General features: G+C 47.0%; 3 protein-coding genes across 3 annotated transcripts; all 3 read right to left on the reverse strand.

The window, feature by feature from the left end:
* Positions 1-1129: 1129 nt before the first annotated feature.
* LOC135374238 (uncharacterized) lies at positions 1130-3265 on the reverse strand. Its single transcript, XM_064607235.1, has one exon. It carries the CDS (start codon positions 3263-3265, stop codon positions 1130-1132), a length of 2136 nt encoding a protein of 711 aa, XP_064463305.1.
* A 53-nt stretch (positions 3266-3318) lies between these two features.
* LOC135374239 (uncharacterized) lies at positions 3319-4416 on the reverse strand. The gene has a single exon (XM_064607236.1). It carries the CDS (start codon positions 4414-4416, stop codon positions 3319-3321), a length of 1098 nt encoding a protein of 365 aa, XP_064463306.1.
* A 110-nt stretch (positions 4417-4526) lies between these two features.
* Positions 4527-5648, reverse strand: LOC135374240 (uncharacterized). The gene has a single exon (XM_064607237.1). The coding sequence runs from the start codon at positions 5646-5648 to the stop codon at positions 4527-4529; it is 1122 nt and encodes a 373-aa protein (XP_064463307.1).
* Between the last annotated feature and the right edge of the window lie 10222 nt (positions 5649-15870).

Consider the following 15870-nt stretch of genomic DNA (forward strand, 5'->3'; position numbering starts at 1 on the left):
GAAAGAGACACTATCATCGCATGTATAAGAAGTCTGGGAATTCATACTGGTACAGTCTTTGTAGCAGAACCTTAAAGCGAGATAGACGAACTTCTTCCAAAATCCGTTTATTAGAGGCAGTTGCTCCGAGCCATCCTACTCGTTCTACAACGTTAAGAACAACAACAAAAAAAAAAAGGTGTTATTCCCCGTGCGCTTTCGAGCGAGCTTGCGTCTTCCTCTTCCTCTTTCGTCACAAGCCAAAACAACAAGCCAGTACAAGCCAACAGCCAATAAGCCAACAAAACAGTACAAGCCAAAGCAAAAACCCCAACACATTCATAGTCAATTCTCAACACACTCCCCCGCAATGAGCTTGCTCATTCTTGGATCTCCAATGGGAACAAGTGCTGTATTGCACGCCTTAAAGTTACACCGGTCGGAAGTTGCACGACACATGAACGGACATGTCCGTCTCTACCTGGAAACGTCTTTACGATTCGACAGATCTTCCATAGGCCGCGAGGGACCCTATCTTCCTTCAGGAGAACCAACGTGTCGGTCTGTAAGCCAGTTGAGCCTGAAACGCGTTGCCAATGAGCAGTCCGTAGTTCCTGTAAGTAGTCACTCCGCCACCTTCGCCAAAACCGTTCCAGTAGCGACTCGCGGTACCGCATTGCCCTCTGCAGTCGCTGCTGAGTTCCAGTAGGCAACTGCGCTGAAGTGACGAAGGGTGGCAGTCGCGTCAGCCGTTTTCCAATTAAAAGGTGCGACGGTGTCAATGGCTCCGGCTCCTCTGATTCCGCATAGACGAAAGTAATCGGTCGGGAGTTGATAGTCGCTTCAGTTTCGGTGAGCACTGTGGTGAGTTCAGGAAGTGTCAAACTGCTCCTTCCAAGAACCTTTCGAAGAGATGTCTTGACCGACCGCACCATTCTCTCGTAGAATCCTCCCCACCATGCAGCCTTTTCCACAATGAATTTCCAATGAAGTCGAATGCTGGAGAAATAATTTTTGGCTTCTTCGCTACGAAGTGAGCTCCATAACTGCCGAAGATCTTTAGATGCGCGTTTGAAGGTCAGGGCGTTGTCCGAATAAACTGTATGACAGACACCCCTTCTTGACACGAACCTCCGAAAAGCTAGCAGAATTAGCTAGCAGAATTAGCTAGCGAGATTGTCCGTTGAAATGTCGCCGTGCTCAGGTCCGTGACGATTTCCAAGTGAACAGCTCTCGTGATGGCGCAGGTAAACACTACTATGTAGGACTTGCAATCAGTGGTAGCACCCTTGTAGTAGAGAGGCCCGGCAAAATCAACTCCCACCACTGAAAAAGGTTCGTCCTTGGTAACTCGATCCCTCGGGAGTGGTGCCATTGGCTCTTCCGCAGGCTTCGCGCGCCACTTTTGACACGTCAGGCAACGATGAAGCATAGCCTTCACGGCTTGTCTACCACTGATGACCCAGTATGTCTCACGTAGCTCAACAAGCGTGTCTCGTACACCTCCATGAAGCAAACGAAGATGCGTACGCATTATTAACTTCTTTGTGAAGTCGTGATGTTTCGGTAAAATAATCGGTTGCTTCTGCGATGCATATCCGTCGCTTCCTTTCAAACGAAGGATTCCATCTTGATCCAAGTAGGGGGATAGTTTAAGGAGCGGAGAAGTTGAGGATATCCTTCCACCGTTACTGGCCAGGACTTCGTATTCGTCTGAGAAACATTCACGTTGAACCTGACGAATCCAGTACTTTTCTGCCTCATTTATTTCTTCAGTAAGGAGAGGCCCAGATACTTTTTCATGTGGTCGTTGACAATTCAAAATAAACCGTTTGATCCACGCTGTTATCCGTAGTACACGAAGGAAGGAACTATGCTTGGTGAGGTCGAAGAGAGCACATTGATCCCCCTTTACAACCGCAACTGTAACTTCCACCGCCTTCGCTTCAGTATTGACGATGTCTGTGGGTGTTCCAGGAGCTCTGGGCTCTGGTACCGAGCCGACCATGTCAATGGATGACAACCATTTTGGTCCAGTCCACCAAAATTCATTGTTTTGCAGTTGCCTGGGTAAAACACCTCGCGTGAGTAGGTCGGCAGGATTTTGTTCCCCTGGACAGTAGTGCCATGTAGAGGGATCGCAAAGGCCTTGTATTTCTACTACTCTGTTTGCAACGAAGGGTTTCCATCGACTTGCATTGGCCTTGATCCAGCAGAGCGCTACACTCGAATCGCTCCAAAATGTCGCAGGGAAGCGTTCAACGTGGAGTGCACCGACAATGTAGTGAGTTAGCCGCGCTCCGATCAGCGCTGCAAGGAGCTCCAAACGTGGCAACGTAACGCGCTTCAGCGGGGCTACTCTAGCCTTAGCAGCTATAATCTTCACGTTGACAGTGCCGGCATCCGTTTCCGTCCTCAGGTACACAACGGCGCCGTATGCTTGAATGCTAGCGTCACAAAAGCAATGCACAGAGTGCTTCGCTGTTGGTCCCTCGGTTATAAGTGCTCTGGGTACGGCTATTTGAGCAACGTCCGGGATCCCTTTCGTCCACCGCAGCCATTCAGACAGGAGATCATCTGGCAATAGATCATCCCATCCGAGTCCTTGCTCCCATACTCGTTGGAAAAGAATCTTCGCCTTGATAGTGTATGGTGCAAGGAACCCCAAAGGATCAAAAATTCTTGCGGTTGCTTGCAGCAGGCAGCGCTTGGTGTCCGTCTTGTAGGTGATGAATTTCACAAGAGAGTCCATGAAAAGCAGAAGTGTGTCCGTTGCGGTGTTCCAGCTGAGTCCTAAAACCTTTTTTGACTTGTAATGAGAATTAGCCTCCGCGTCTTGTTCGCTGCTTCTCCTGAACTCACTCTGTAGATCCGGCGAGTTCGTCGTCCACTTTCGTAGCTTCATTCCAGCTGTCCTGACGACCTCGTTAGCATCTCTGGAAAACCGCTCCCCTTCATTCCGTGTGGCAACGCTGGTCACCAAATCGTCGACGTAGAAACTCTCGTTCAACGTCTCACACAGGGACTTCAGAGATGGATCTGCCGAAGAAGTACTCTCAAAATGACAACGAAGCGTAGCAGCCATAATGAAGGGACTGGATGAGGCTCCAAATGGGACACGGGTCATCCTCCAGACCTCAATTTCTCGTTCGGTGACATCACGTTTCGGCGTCGCAGCATACCAAAAAAACCGAAAGGCGTCACGATCAGTCTTGTTCAAGGAAATCTGGAGAAAAGCCTTCTCAATGTCAGCAACGACTCCAATCCGTTGTTTTCGGAACCTCATTAGTACTGCCAGCAAGTCAGGATTAAGGTTTGGTCCAGAATCCAAAACGTCGTTCAACGAGGGACAACCGGGAGCACTGAAGAGGCATCGAAAACGATGCGCATTTTGGTGGTTTCCCTTTCGTGCTTGACAACGGCATGGTGGGGCATGTAATATGTTGGCCCATCCACTTCATGAGGGAGAAGAACCTTTTCTGCATGACCATCATCTAAATACTGTCTGATCGCCTTGTCATACTCGGCAGCCATGTGTTCATTCTTGGTAATTTGTTTCGTTAAAGAAAAGAGCCTCTTCCTTGCTACTTCTTCGTTTGACGGTAAATACGGGTGCACAGTCTTCCACGGCAGTGCGACCTGATATCTGCCGCTCACGTTCTTCATGGTCGACTTGAAAGCTTGAAACACGGCGTCCTGATGCGTCGGGTTACTGTCCGTCTGAATCCCGATATGTTCCAAGTCCCAAAATTTCCGTAATTCATTGCACAATTCCGTTTCTTGAGACTCGACGTTTACCCGCATGACTCCTACGTTCGTACATATTGTAGTTGAACTTGAAGACGATGGGCCCTGTACTGTCCATCCAAAAACAGTGTTTGCCGCTACCAGGTCCTCGCTGATGTGCTGTATGTCGCCAGTAACGGTCCGCCAGTAATAGTCGGCGCCTACAAGTATACCGATGCCAGGCTCACAATGAACGTTTCCAACAGAAAGGTCACCCACACGCATTCCGGCCCGATGAAGGTTGGAAACCAAATCCGTGCTTGGTAGTTGCATTACGTCGTTACAAATATCGGGCATTTCCAATGCTTCTATACGTAGCTCACTTCTGTCGTACTGACTTCGGAGCCAAATCTGAACCCGACGACACTTCCTCTGCCTGGCGCATTCCGTTCCAAAGGTGTACAGCGATATTTGTTCCTCCCCTACTGGTTGACAGTTGAGTTTCTTCGAGAGTGATTGCTTGATAAATGATCTTTGGCTTCCGCCATCAAGAAGCACACGAACCAATTGCCGTTCGGTCTCACTTTCCGCCCAGGCTCGAAGGGTTTGGAGCAGTATGGTGACACCAGCAGAACTTGCAGTGCTTAAGCTTGCCGACGTAGCCAAGGCTGAAGACTCCACGGAAGTAGGCTGGTTTATCGGATCACACATAACGGAGAGATGGCGTCTTCCGCATTTAAGACATCGAAGTCTGCTGGCATTCCTACAATCCCTCGAACGATGATACTGTCGGCCGCAGCGAAAACATCGCATTTGGGATTTCAGTTTCCTTTCTTCTCTTGAATCGAAATTGGAGCGTCACAATTCTCCAAAGTGTGTTCGTTGGATTCACAAAATATGCATTTTGTTGTCTCTGCAGCAACAGTCAATGCAGCCCCGGTCGGAGGAGGCTTCTGTGGCCACTGCCACTGCTTCTCGATCATACCCTTGCGTCCTTCGGGTTTTGTGGTCGTGTCGTAAACTCTCTCTCGACTGGATACTTCAGTTCTCAGGAACTCTAAATACGAGGTCAAATCCTCTTCCCCATCGAGGTGTTTCCGGTCGTATTCAAGGTTGAGGTCGCTGGGAACAGCCTTCCTTAGCGCAGAAAGTAGGAGAACACCGTAAGACGTTTGCGCAACGTCGAGAGCTTCAAGAGAGCGGACACCAGTCATGACGGCGTCATACAGCTCGCGGAGCTTCATTACTTGACTGGAGTCGCTGACTTTAGTCAGAGTCAACAGGCGTGACATGTGCGCATCGATGATGAGACTTTTCTTGCTGAACCTTTCTTTCAACAAGTCCAAAACGATGTCATAGTTCTCTGCAGTCAGCGACAGTCCACTCACCGCCGTTGCAGCTTTGTCAGTGAGGTAGCTACGCAGATACTTGAACTTGTCCACCTTTGCAATTGACTGATTGCTGTTTATCGTAGAATCAAATTGGTCCCAAAAACTATTCCAGTTCCGGAGGTCGCCGTTAAATCGTGGGATTTCCAATTTCGGTAGCTTCACTGTAACGGTTCTCGTACCGCTACCTGTAGTCTCCAGTGTGCTGTAATCTCCCCCGCCTTGGCCATGTCTTCTCGATCCGTCAGCAAGTTCTCGGCCGTATTCCATGTTCAGTTTTTGTACAGCTCGGGATTTCGCTACGCATATCCTGTCCTGGTATGTCTGGGAGCCTGCAATCTCTTCGTCGTAGACTTTGTCGTCCAATACCATTTCTTCAATGGCGAGATTCAGCTCCTCCAGCGCAGTTTCTTTTACTTTCAGGAGATCTAGCTTCTCCTGAAGATCACCTCTGAGGCTGGGCGAATGTGGTCCGTCGAGTAGTTGTTGTATTCCGTCAATAAGTATCGTTGCAGCTGCTCGAATCGCACCTCGCTTCCGCTTCAGACGTTCCATTGCAAGGCTGGTCCACGTAGTCGTCTATCACGTTGATTTCGTTGATATGTCGCTGACGTTCGGCTACTCCCGGGTTTCGGCACCAACTTTTCTCTGTAGCAGAACCTTAAAGCGAGATAGACGAACTTCTTCCAAAATCCGTTTATTAGAGGCAGTTGCTCCGAGCCATCCTACTCGTTCTACAACGTTAAGAACAACAAAAAAAAAAAAGGTGTTATTCCCCGTGCGCTTTCGAGCGAGCTTGCGTCTTCCTCTTCCTCTTTCGTCACAAGCCAAAACAACAAGCCAGTACAAGCCAACAGCCAATAAGCCAACAAAACAGTACAAGCGAAACAAAAACCCCAACACATTCATAGTCAATTCTCAACAGTCTTTTTGCAAACATCCGTTCTTTGTCGAAGAAACTCTTTCGGCGAGATAAGTGTGCGCATTATAAATAACTTAGTGAAAAATTACGAGCCAATCCTAACTTCATTTCGAGTTATGTACGAGATTATAGGGCGGCAGACAATCACAAAATCACGCTCAGGGATGGATCAAAGTGCCTTTCGAACCCTTCTGCCGTAGCTGATGCGTTTGCTGAGTATTTTTCATCCTGTTATCTACAATCTGCGCCAAAGGGAAGTCCCTTTGTTGCGCAATCAGGTTGCGACCTCAAGTGTACTCTTGTTGGTGAAAGTGAAGTTTTGAGTGCTATCAAAAGGCTTAAGCCTAAACGAACTGCCGGTGTTGATGGTGTCCCTGCTTTCATCGTAAAAGGTTGCGCTGAAATACTGTCCCCAGTATTGTGCCATGTCTTCAACCTCATACTTAATTCCGGATATTTTCCCGTCGACTGGAAGTGCTCAATTGTGATCCCAGTGTTTAAAGGTGGTGATTCCCATGCAATTAAGAATTTTCGACCCGTTTCACTATTGTGTAGTTTCTCGAAGATCTTTGAATTAGTATTACATAAACGATGGTATCACCATGTCCAAAGTGCGATAAGTTCTTCCCAGCATGGGTTCATGAAGGGAAGATCCATCGAAACTAACCTTTGTTCCTTCGTCCACCTAATTAGTCCTGTGGTACACAGTAGAGGGCAAGTAGATACTATCTATTTTGATATGCACAAAGCTTTTGACAGGGTGAACCATGCTCTTTTGTTGCAAAAATTAGGGTTATACGGTGTGCCACCTGCTTATTGCACAGTTTTTGATAGCTACTTGTCTCACCGCCAAAATATCGTCCGAATCTCTGACATTCTGTCGACCTTTCACTTCGGTTTCCGGAGTTCCGCAAGGAAGTGTTCTTGGACCTCTTTTGTTCCTGTTGTTTGTGAACGATATTACCGCCTCAGTAAGGAACTCCACTGTCCTTTTGTTCGCGGATGATATAAAAATATTTCTTTCTATAGATAAAGTGGATGACTGCGCACTGCGACAGAGCGACGCAAATGCGATTTCGAACTGGTGTACTCTTAATGGCTTCGAGTTAAATGCTGATAAAACGCTAATCGTGTCCTACAGTAGAAAGCGTGATTGCATATTGTACGATTATACTGTGCTTGGGACAGGTATTATAAGGGCTGATGTTGTACGCGATCTAGGCATACATCCAGATAGCAGGTTGACCTTCCATCAACACGTTTGTAAAACTTACAATGCCTCTATACGTGTACTTGGTGTTATCCAAAGGTTGTCCAGGGAATGTGATAATCTTGCTTCTGTGCTGAGGTTATATATGTGCCTCGTCCGTAGCAAATTAGAATTTGGGTCAGTTGTATGGAACTCTATCACCGCTACGCAGTCTGCCTGCATTGAACGAGTTCAGAAAAGGTTTATTAGATTTGTATATGACAAGTTCTATTTTCCAAATGTTTACTTTTCGTATGAGACAATGCTATTCCGGCTTAAAATTCACAACCTGCAATGCAGAAGACAGCATCGCGACTTGATGTTCTTGCACAGAATTATTCACGGAAACACTGACTCTGAGTTTTTAATCGGTTTAGTAAATGTTCACGTTCCCGTCAGGCGAACTCGTGTGGCTCACCCTTTCTATCCCTATGCTCCATGCAAATGCTGCCCATTGACTAGGATGCAGGGCACATACAATGAATTCTTTTCACGGAATGATGATGTGGACATTTTCCGGACAACTGCTAAGTTTAAGAGTGTATTAATGTCTATGTAACCATAAGTGTTGTTATAGCACTTTGGCTTTGTTGGAGGTTTTTATTACTTTTATGTGTTTCTTGTGTTTGGTGCACCACCACGTTAGGCTTAACCGCCGTTGGTGGGCACCAAGGTACAAATAAATAATTAAATTAATAAATAAAAATCCGATGCACCAGGCAGTCCTCCAAACGTCGAACACACAATCCTCGAAACTTCAAACAGGATGGCACTGCAAAACTCTATGAATATCATCCTTAGTGACGACAATGTGACAGTTCCTCAAAGGAAATGGCCGACGAACAATCGTCCAAGCAAGTGGCACCCGATCACGCTATGATGTGAGAAGCAATTGCAATTTTGCGCACGTATGTGTGACCGTTCAGATAGGAAACAACCTGTAAAGAAACCGAAGTTAATATATCACGCTGGTATTGTTCCAACGTGAATGCTGGAATAGTACACCATTTTGTAACTCACGTCCTTGCAATCGACAGTCCCACGGTCACCTATAACGAAAGAATACAATTAATCTCGCTCGTAACGTACATCGTCGCTTCACCGATGAAACCGATCCTCTCCTGCCGCCATAGGCAATATGCGTCCACCGTCTGCAACAGAATGTACTTCGTTGGTTAAACACGAGTAAACCGCAGGCGTCATACGATGCAACACAGCTAGGTTGACTTACCGTAAGCAAACATTAAACCTCTTCTTAAAAAGCAAGGTTGTTATCCTTCCCAAAGGCGAGTTTGCAGCGCAGACATCGGGCAACAAAGCGGGACGAAATGCACTGCGGAAGAATACGTGGTGCCATGTAACTCCTCACCGGAGCAACGTAGTACGATCCAACGAAGGCAAACATATTCAGCCGGCACACGCATTATTCAACAAGCACAAAAGTACACGGTTCAGGAGGCACACATATTATCAGCGGGTACCAAGCTGTTTCATACCGACGTGACGGCTTTGTACCTGCTGAAATTTGGCGATGGGGATCGTGGTGCTTGCTATTTGACAACCGTGACGGCAACTGCGTATGCAAGCATACAGATACAAACAATTGTGCTGGAAGACCAAAAAAGTGGACAAGTTTTGTTTCTTGGTACCAGATGTGGAGAAAGTTGGAAAATTTTGAAAAGTAATGCAGAATCCAATTTGCTGCCAGTTGACTCATGGTAATTAAAATGCAGCCAATTCGTGTCAACTATTTGTCAATTGGCTTTTGATTGACTAAGTCAATAAAAAGTAGCAGAAAGCAGGAAGTCAATACGGTCAATAAAAAGGAAGTCGATTGTCAGTTAAAAGTAAATTTTCATTTTCGTAAGGGCGGACAAAGCGAGTCTCGGCGACAGAGATCAACAACGCAGACACTTGTCCCGCGTTCGTGAACATGATTACACACTTCAAGGAGGGTTGGCACAGGCGCAGTGGCTTCCTTTCACTTCTTCGTCTTCTCTCCACTCGCTGCCGGTTCCGGGCTGGGAAGAATGCGGTGATGGCAGCGGCCCGAACGAAGAAAACAACATGGACAAATGCTGAAACAGCTGAAATAGCATTTGCATTAATGTGAATATATTTCAAGTAGACATCCTGGACGAATGTTTAAGTTTAATTTGAAACTTCAATGGGTATTGTGCAAAGCTCTCACCAGACGGCGTCAGATGAAAACCTGGATCACGAACGTGAAGTGCGGACGGCGCAGCGTGTGAAGCGGGACTGCGGGTCGATCCAAATCGTGTGCGACAGTGCGTTTTGGGTATTAGTCACTCCGGCTGTGTAGCTCCTTGGTCGGCAGGGTTCCGTTATATCTTTGCCGATGGTTGCAGTTCAAGTCTCGGAGTCCGGGCACTCGCTCGTTGATTCCACACTGCTAGATTGACTGGCCCTGGTACTCCTCACTGTCCGTCGGCGGCAGAGTTGTGCCTAACTCGTTACAAGTAACTCGTTACTTGGTAACGGTTACTTTTTGGTAACGAAGTAACGATTCAGTTACTTTTTAAAATATGGTAATAGTACCCTAGCTCCGGAGCGCCCGCGTGGTGGCGCTGCCATTGGAACCCGGGAAAGAAACACCTGCGTTTCCGATTGCAGTACACGTGTTTCTACCGTTGTTAAACCGTAGTAACGGAATCAGTAACAAAAATTGGTAACTCGTTACTGACGTTACTCGTTCCTTTTCTTCAGCGCGGGGGAGCACTTTCGGCGCCCCGTGTGTCGCAATGCGTACAGATCTGACCTGCGTGACCCACGGCCACGTGTGTCTCAAAGTATTATTGCAATCCCTCGCTGGATGTGTTGTTGTCTTTTCTTTTGTTTCCATAATCTCCGATCATCACTCGTTCCCAAGAACGGAGTGAGAGTAATACCCGAGACGTTCAACACTTTCTCAGGGGACAGCTCAAACTTCTTCATTTTCACCTATAGCTGTCGTGGACAATAGCACACACAATAACACAGTAGTCGGTATATCTGCTGTACTTTTTTCTTTTCCCCTTAAGTGACCGAAAGAACATAATTAACGCGAAGCTCGGTGAAAGTATTTATTTGCTACATTAATTCACAACGAATGTTTAAACAGCAAACTTACTTAATTTGTGGAGCTAATTTATGTCGCAGTTGAAATAACAGTTTTCATTTCTTAGAATTCCCTTTTTTTTTTCGGCCTTTTCGATAGTTCGGTTTTCTGACCGTTCGGGCTTCTAAAGGCCAGTTCCCACATTCAGCGCTTCTTTTTATAGTGCTAGAAAATAGCCCTAAAAATCTAGCGCTGTTTTTACGCCTGCCGTTCCCACATACAACCGAGCACATAGCACTATCCTGCTGGAGTCACGGGATATCTCATTGCGACGTGATGCACCGGTGCTACCGTGATTGCTTACTGTCGGCGTCGGGTATCCGTAGCATGAAGGGGGATGACACTTTCGATGCTGTGATCGCGATACCAGACTGTAGTAACCAAACACCCATGCATTGGCAAATCAAACTCGTGGCCATTTTCACGTCGTCGTCGTCGTCGCATTCCCGCCTTGCTGCTTCGAGTGATCGGAAGCAAAACAGACCCCAGCTTCCGCGACGTCACGGCTGAAAGACGCTCACGATTGGTTAGATTGGTTAACGCAGACTCACCGCTCAATATAGCGCTAGAAAAGTTGACCGGGGCTCTACTTCGACAAGAGCGGTTTCATAGCGGTTCGTAGCAATGCGAGGAGGAAAATATAGCGCAATTTTCTAGTTCTATGTAGTAAAGCGCTATATGTGGGAACTGGCCTTTAAAATCTGGCGCTCTTGTTCCGGTTGCCGTTCTCACATACCACCGAGTACAGAGCGCTGTCCAGCTGCAGTCACGGGATATCTAGTTGCGACGTGATGCACCGGTACCTCTGTAATTGTTTACTATCCGCGCAGGATATCCGTAGCATGAACGCGGATGACACCTTCGATGCTGTGATCGCGATACCGAACTATAGTATAACCAAACAGCCACGAATTGGCATATGCACGGCGAGATGAAACTCGTGGCCATTTTCACGTCGTCGTCGTCGCCTTCCCGTTTTGCTGCTTCGAGTGATTGGAAGCAAAACAAACCCCAGCTCCCGCGACGTCACGGCTGGAAGACGCTCACGATTGGTTAACACAGACTAACCGCTCAATATAGCGCTAGAAAAGTTGACCGAGGCTCTGCTTCGACAAGTGTGGTTTTACAGCGGTTCGCAGCAATGCGAGGAGGAAAATATAGCGCAATTTTCTAGCGCTATGTAGGAAAGCGCTATATGTGGGAACTGGCCTTGATTGTTCGATGTCTTCGTTTTTCGACCTTTTGAGTTTCGGCCTCGTGATTGCCACCCCTTCTAACAAGCGCTCGAAATATTGAAACATCCAGGTTTAAAGGGGCCGTAAACAGGCCACCAAACATTTCTGAAATAATGATACCCCATGAAAGAGCACAGCTCATAATACCCAAATATACATTTCGTTCTGCTCGTGCCATCTCATTGACCCGTATAACTGCTTTCAAAGATGAGTAACCAGCTAGCCTCTCTCCACCCCGCATATACGTCACATGGCTACGTAGCGTTTTGCCGTCCAATCGGGCGGCCCAGCTGCGCTCATGACGTTTCAAATTACCAGCCAATAAACATACTTCGTTATCAGCTGTGAGTCGGAGCGCTGAGTTTGTTCGTGTGAAACGACGTTTTGTGCTCCGTGGTTGCGAAATTCAACGTCATGACATCTTCAACATCTCCGGCTGGCGCAAACATCAACAGCTGGGCTGGTATCACATGACGCGATTCGAACCCGGGTTCCTCCCAGTCACGACGTGACATAGGCAGCACGCTATCAACTTATACCACGCCACTGTACCACGCGAGCTGGTGACACGATGCCGCGTGGATCAAACCAAAGTACGACAGCCCAGTTGTCGGAACCATTCGAAGATGACGAAGATGTTCCATCGCGCACCTACCTAAGATTCCGGAACTGTAGTCCCGGATATTCATTCGCGCAGGTGGTGTGCTGCGTGCTACTACCCAGAAAACGTAGTGCGCGTATGATACCTAAATTAAACGCATTTCTTTCTCAGTTTGAGGCTGTAACCGTTTAGATTTTGAATAGAAGAGGATTCACGTTCATCTAGTCCAATTTCGCATTTGAAATAAAATCATACGTGGAACACTCAATCGTAATTGGTGGGGAAAGCGCTATGTCAAAATGACGTAAAGTTAGAGCGCGGGGCCGAGCTAAAATGCGAAAGAGTGCAGTGAATATTTCATCCGTATGCAAGCGCCTTTTGTTTTTAAGCGTTAGTAATTGCAACGAGTTTTCACTGACTAATTCCAATAATATAACACTAAGAAATGTGCACCTTTTGTACCTGTTTACGGCCCCTTTAAAGTGCAGAAAACAGCGCGCGTATGAATACAGAATAACAAGGGCAGAATCTCGAAGTTCACGGTCTTGAAACAAAGAAAATGCACAATTGCTTCGCAGGTTGATATGCCGTTTTTTAAAAGCTCGATATCACCACTTTACCGCTCAGCTTGACGCGCAAAGTCACTGTGAAAGTCACATTCTTGCATGCTTTTGGGAGTGGAAGGGACAGAATAAACGTGGAGGCATCGGTGTCCGCCCATTTGTTCGAACGCCGTTTGATCGAAGCCGTTTGATCGAAAGCCGGTTGGTCGACACCGTTTGCTCGAAAGACATTTGTTCGAAGAGAATTCAAAGCTCGCAGCGTGTCCTTAGCGCCTCTTATTCTGTAACTTTTGACTCGAGCATACGGAAGCAGGCAATCAGTGTTCTCTGATTATTTTTCTTTTTTCTTGCTTTTTCTTTCAGCTTTCAAAGAGGGAAGACCACTGAAATGGGATAGCTATATGTGCGCGAAAGCCACTCGAAGTCCATGGATGTTAAGAAGGAAGTTACGCCATGGGACAAAATAATGATATTAAATTAACAGCCATATAAGACTTTACTTCAGCCTTGGTTAGAGTATGCATCTGCAGGCTGGGATCTCTACACATGTACGCTATAAAAACAATAACAAAAAGGTAGACAAAGTACAAAGATAAGCTCCCCGGCTTATATTGTCTCGGTTTCGAAGGACTTCTTCGGTTCCGTGAACGTTGCAAGAACCAAATTTAGATTCACTTGCAATGGGCGCAAAGTAAATAATCTAAAAGTGTTGTTTCTGCTATACAATGTCAGTTCACTACAAACATTAACAATACATTGCTAAAATTTGTCCGCGTTCGATGCGAATAAATCATTCAGGAATGTCATTTATTTATCTGAGTTATTTATTTGTCAAAATGTTTAGTAGCTGACAATTGACATCAATTATTATTCGACAAAGTGTTACGGGATTAGGCGTGAAAGGCATGTATGCTATGTTTAGTCGCTATCTGTCAGAGCGGAAAAACCTATCAAATTGTCGAACGGGAGCTGCTGAACAACCCAGGCCCTTGGACCGCTTTCTGGATGCGAAAAAGCAGGTTAGGATGAGGAATGTGTTTATGGGCAAGCAGCTTACACAGAGTTAAATATTCCTTAGGATAACAGCATTTACGACTGAAGCTTTCTTTTGTTTTTTCTTCTTGTTTTTTGTTCCATCAACGCTACAAGCGTGCCAATAAAAAAATCGATAAAACGACAGCTGTCGTTTTGATCAAACGACGTTCGATCAAATGGCTTTCGACCAAATGTCCTGTGTTCGATCAAACGGCTTTCGACCAAACGACGTTCGATCAAATGTCCCGGAACCGGAGGCATCAAATTCAAAGAATCCGGTAACCAGTTGCACCAAAGAATTCCACTAAATCGCGTAATCGTTTTTATCGCACATTTTCTTAGCGCCCATTATCTTAGCCTGGGTAAATGCCCCAAGCAGCATAATGTACTGAAAGTCGAATGCAGTGGGGGTGGACGTGTATGTGAAAGGCCTTGAACAGACCTGTGAAACTAACGAACATTGATAAGACACATACCTTCCACCCCCATTGCATTTGACTTTCCGTACATTGTACTGCTTGGTAGCTGTATTAAAGCCGGATGTCTCTTTCGCTTTGGAATCAAATACGCTAACAACAACAACTTTATTTTCGACCTTGGAGAGTGGGGAGTTTCATCGCCACAGGCGATACCCCAGGCAGCACAATGTACTGAAAGTCGAGTGCAATAGGGGTGGACGGTATGTGTCTTATCAATGTTCTTTAGCTACACGAGTGCGTTCAAGGCCTTCCACCTACCCGTCCACCCCTATTGCACTCGACTTCCAGTACATTGTGCTGCATGGGACTCTACCCCATTGCTGGATGGAAGGGGGGAATAAAATAACGAGCCCCTTCACAATAACGATCGAAGTCCGATGGTGTCCAGAAATGTCAGAAGAGCTTTGAGCGCAGGGCGTTGCTGGGCTGGATTGGGCCAGGGACCAAGCAATTTCGATAGGGAGAAAGAGCGAGAGTCCAGCTGACGAAGAGACTCGGAGAGTGTGGTTCGGGAAGGTTCGTAGTGAGGGCAATGAAGAAGAATGTGCTCCAGATCCTCAAGAGCACCACAGTGGCAGCAGGTGGGAGAGTCAACTTGTCTCAAGCGGTAACGCCACTGAGCTGTAACGGCCACATCGAGGCGCATTCGGTGGATTAATGCAGCATCTTGACGAGAGGTGTTTCGTGGCATGCGGAAAGCGAGCGTGGGATCAACTCTGTTCAACATAGAGGGGGGAAGAATGTCGGTTGTCCGTTGGCGGGAAGCCAGGGGTGTCACTAGGCGGCGCGGAATTGAACGGCGGTCCCCTCTCAGCAGAACAATACGGGTCCGTTTCCGATACGAGAGTGCTGCTTCTGCGGCGCTGTCGGCCTGCTCGTTCCCCACGACACCACAATGGGCTGGAACCCACTGGAGAACTAGCCTGTGGCCTGCGGCGTAGATAGTGTGGTAAGCCATTAACACGTCTGTGACTAGGGGTGCGGATGGGCCTCGTATGCCGGAATTTTCAATTGCTTGAAGTGCAGATTTGGAGTCTGTAAAGACTGCCCATTCCCGGGGTGGAAAATCAGCGATGTGTTGTAGAAAGAAAAGGATGGCATAGAGTTCCGCAGCTGTGGAGGAGGTTGGATGTGAAAGGCGTCTTCCGTGCACGACGCTGCACGCTGCGAATACGCTGCGAATCCGTGTGCGACGCTGCAAATACGCTGTTGCCCGATACGCAACAGATTGCTTCGCCGCCGATGCATTTCTGCAGCCACCAGCTACGCACAGCACCCGATGACATTCTACGCCGTTGACCGCATCATTGCTCGCACGGTAAGTACATAGTTTATGACTGTTTTGTGTTGAATGTTCTCCAAATTGAATAAAATTACAATCTGGGCAGGTTGGTAACTCCTTTTAAAATTACTAAAACCCCAGTGCTGAGTAAAAGAAGGAACAAAGGACGACACAAGTAAAGACAAACGGCAAGTGCGCTGAACTGCCAATGAAAGATTTATTCGATCAAACCAGTACGTTTTATACTCTCCTCTCCTCCAATTTTCGTGCCGGTGTTTCCACGCGTATAACCC

This window comes from Ornithodoros turicata, unplaced genomic scaffold (genome assembly GCF_037126465.1).
Source record: "Ornithodoros turicata isolate Travis unplaced genomic scaffold, ASM3712646v1 Chromosome49, whole genome shotgun sequence".
In the NCBI taxonomy this organism is placed as follows: Eukaryota; Metazoa; Arthropoda; class Arachnida; order Ixodida; family Argasidae; genus Ornithodoros; species Ornithodoros turicata.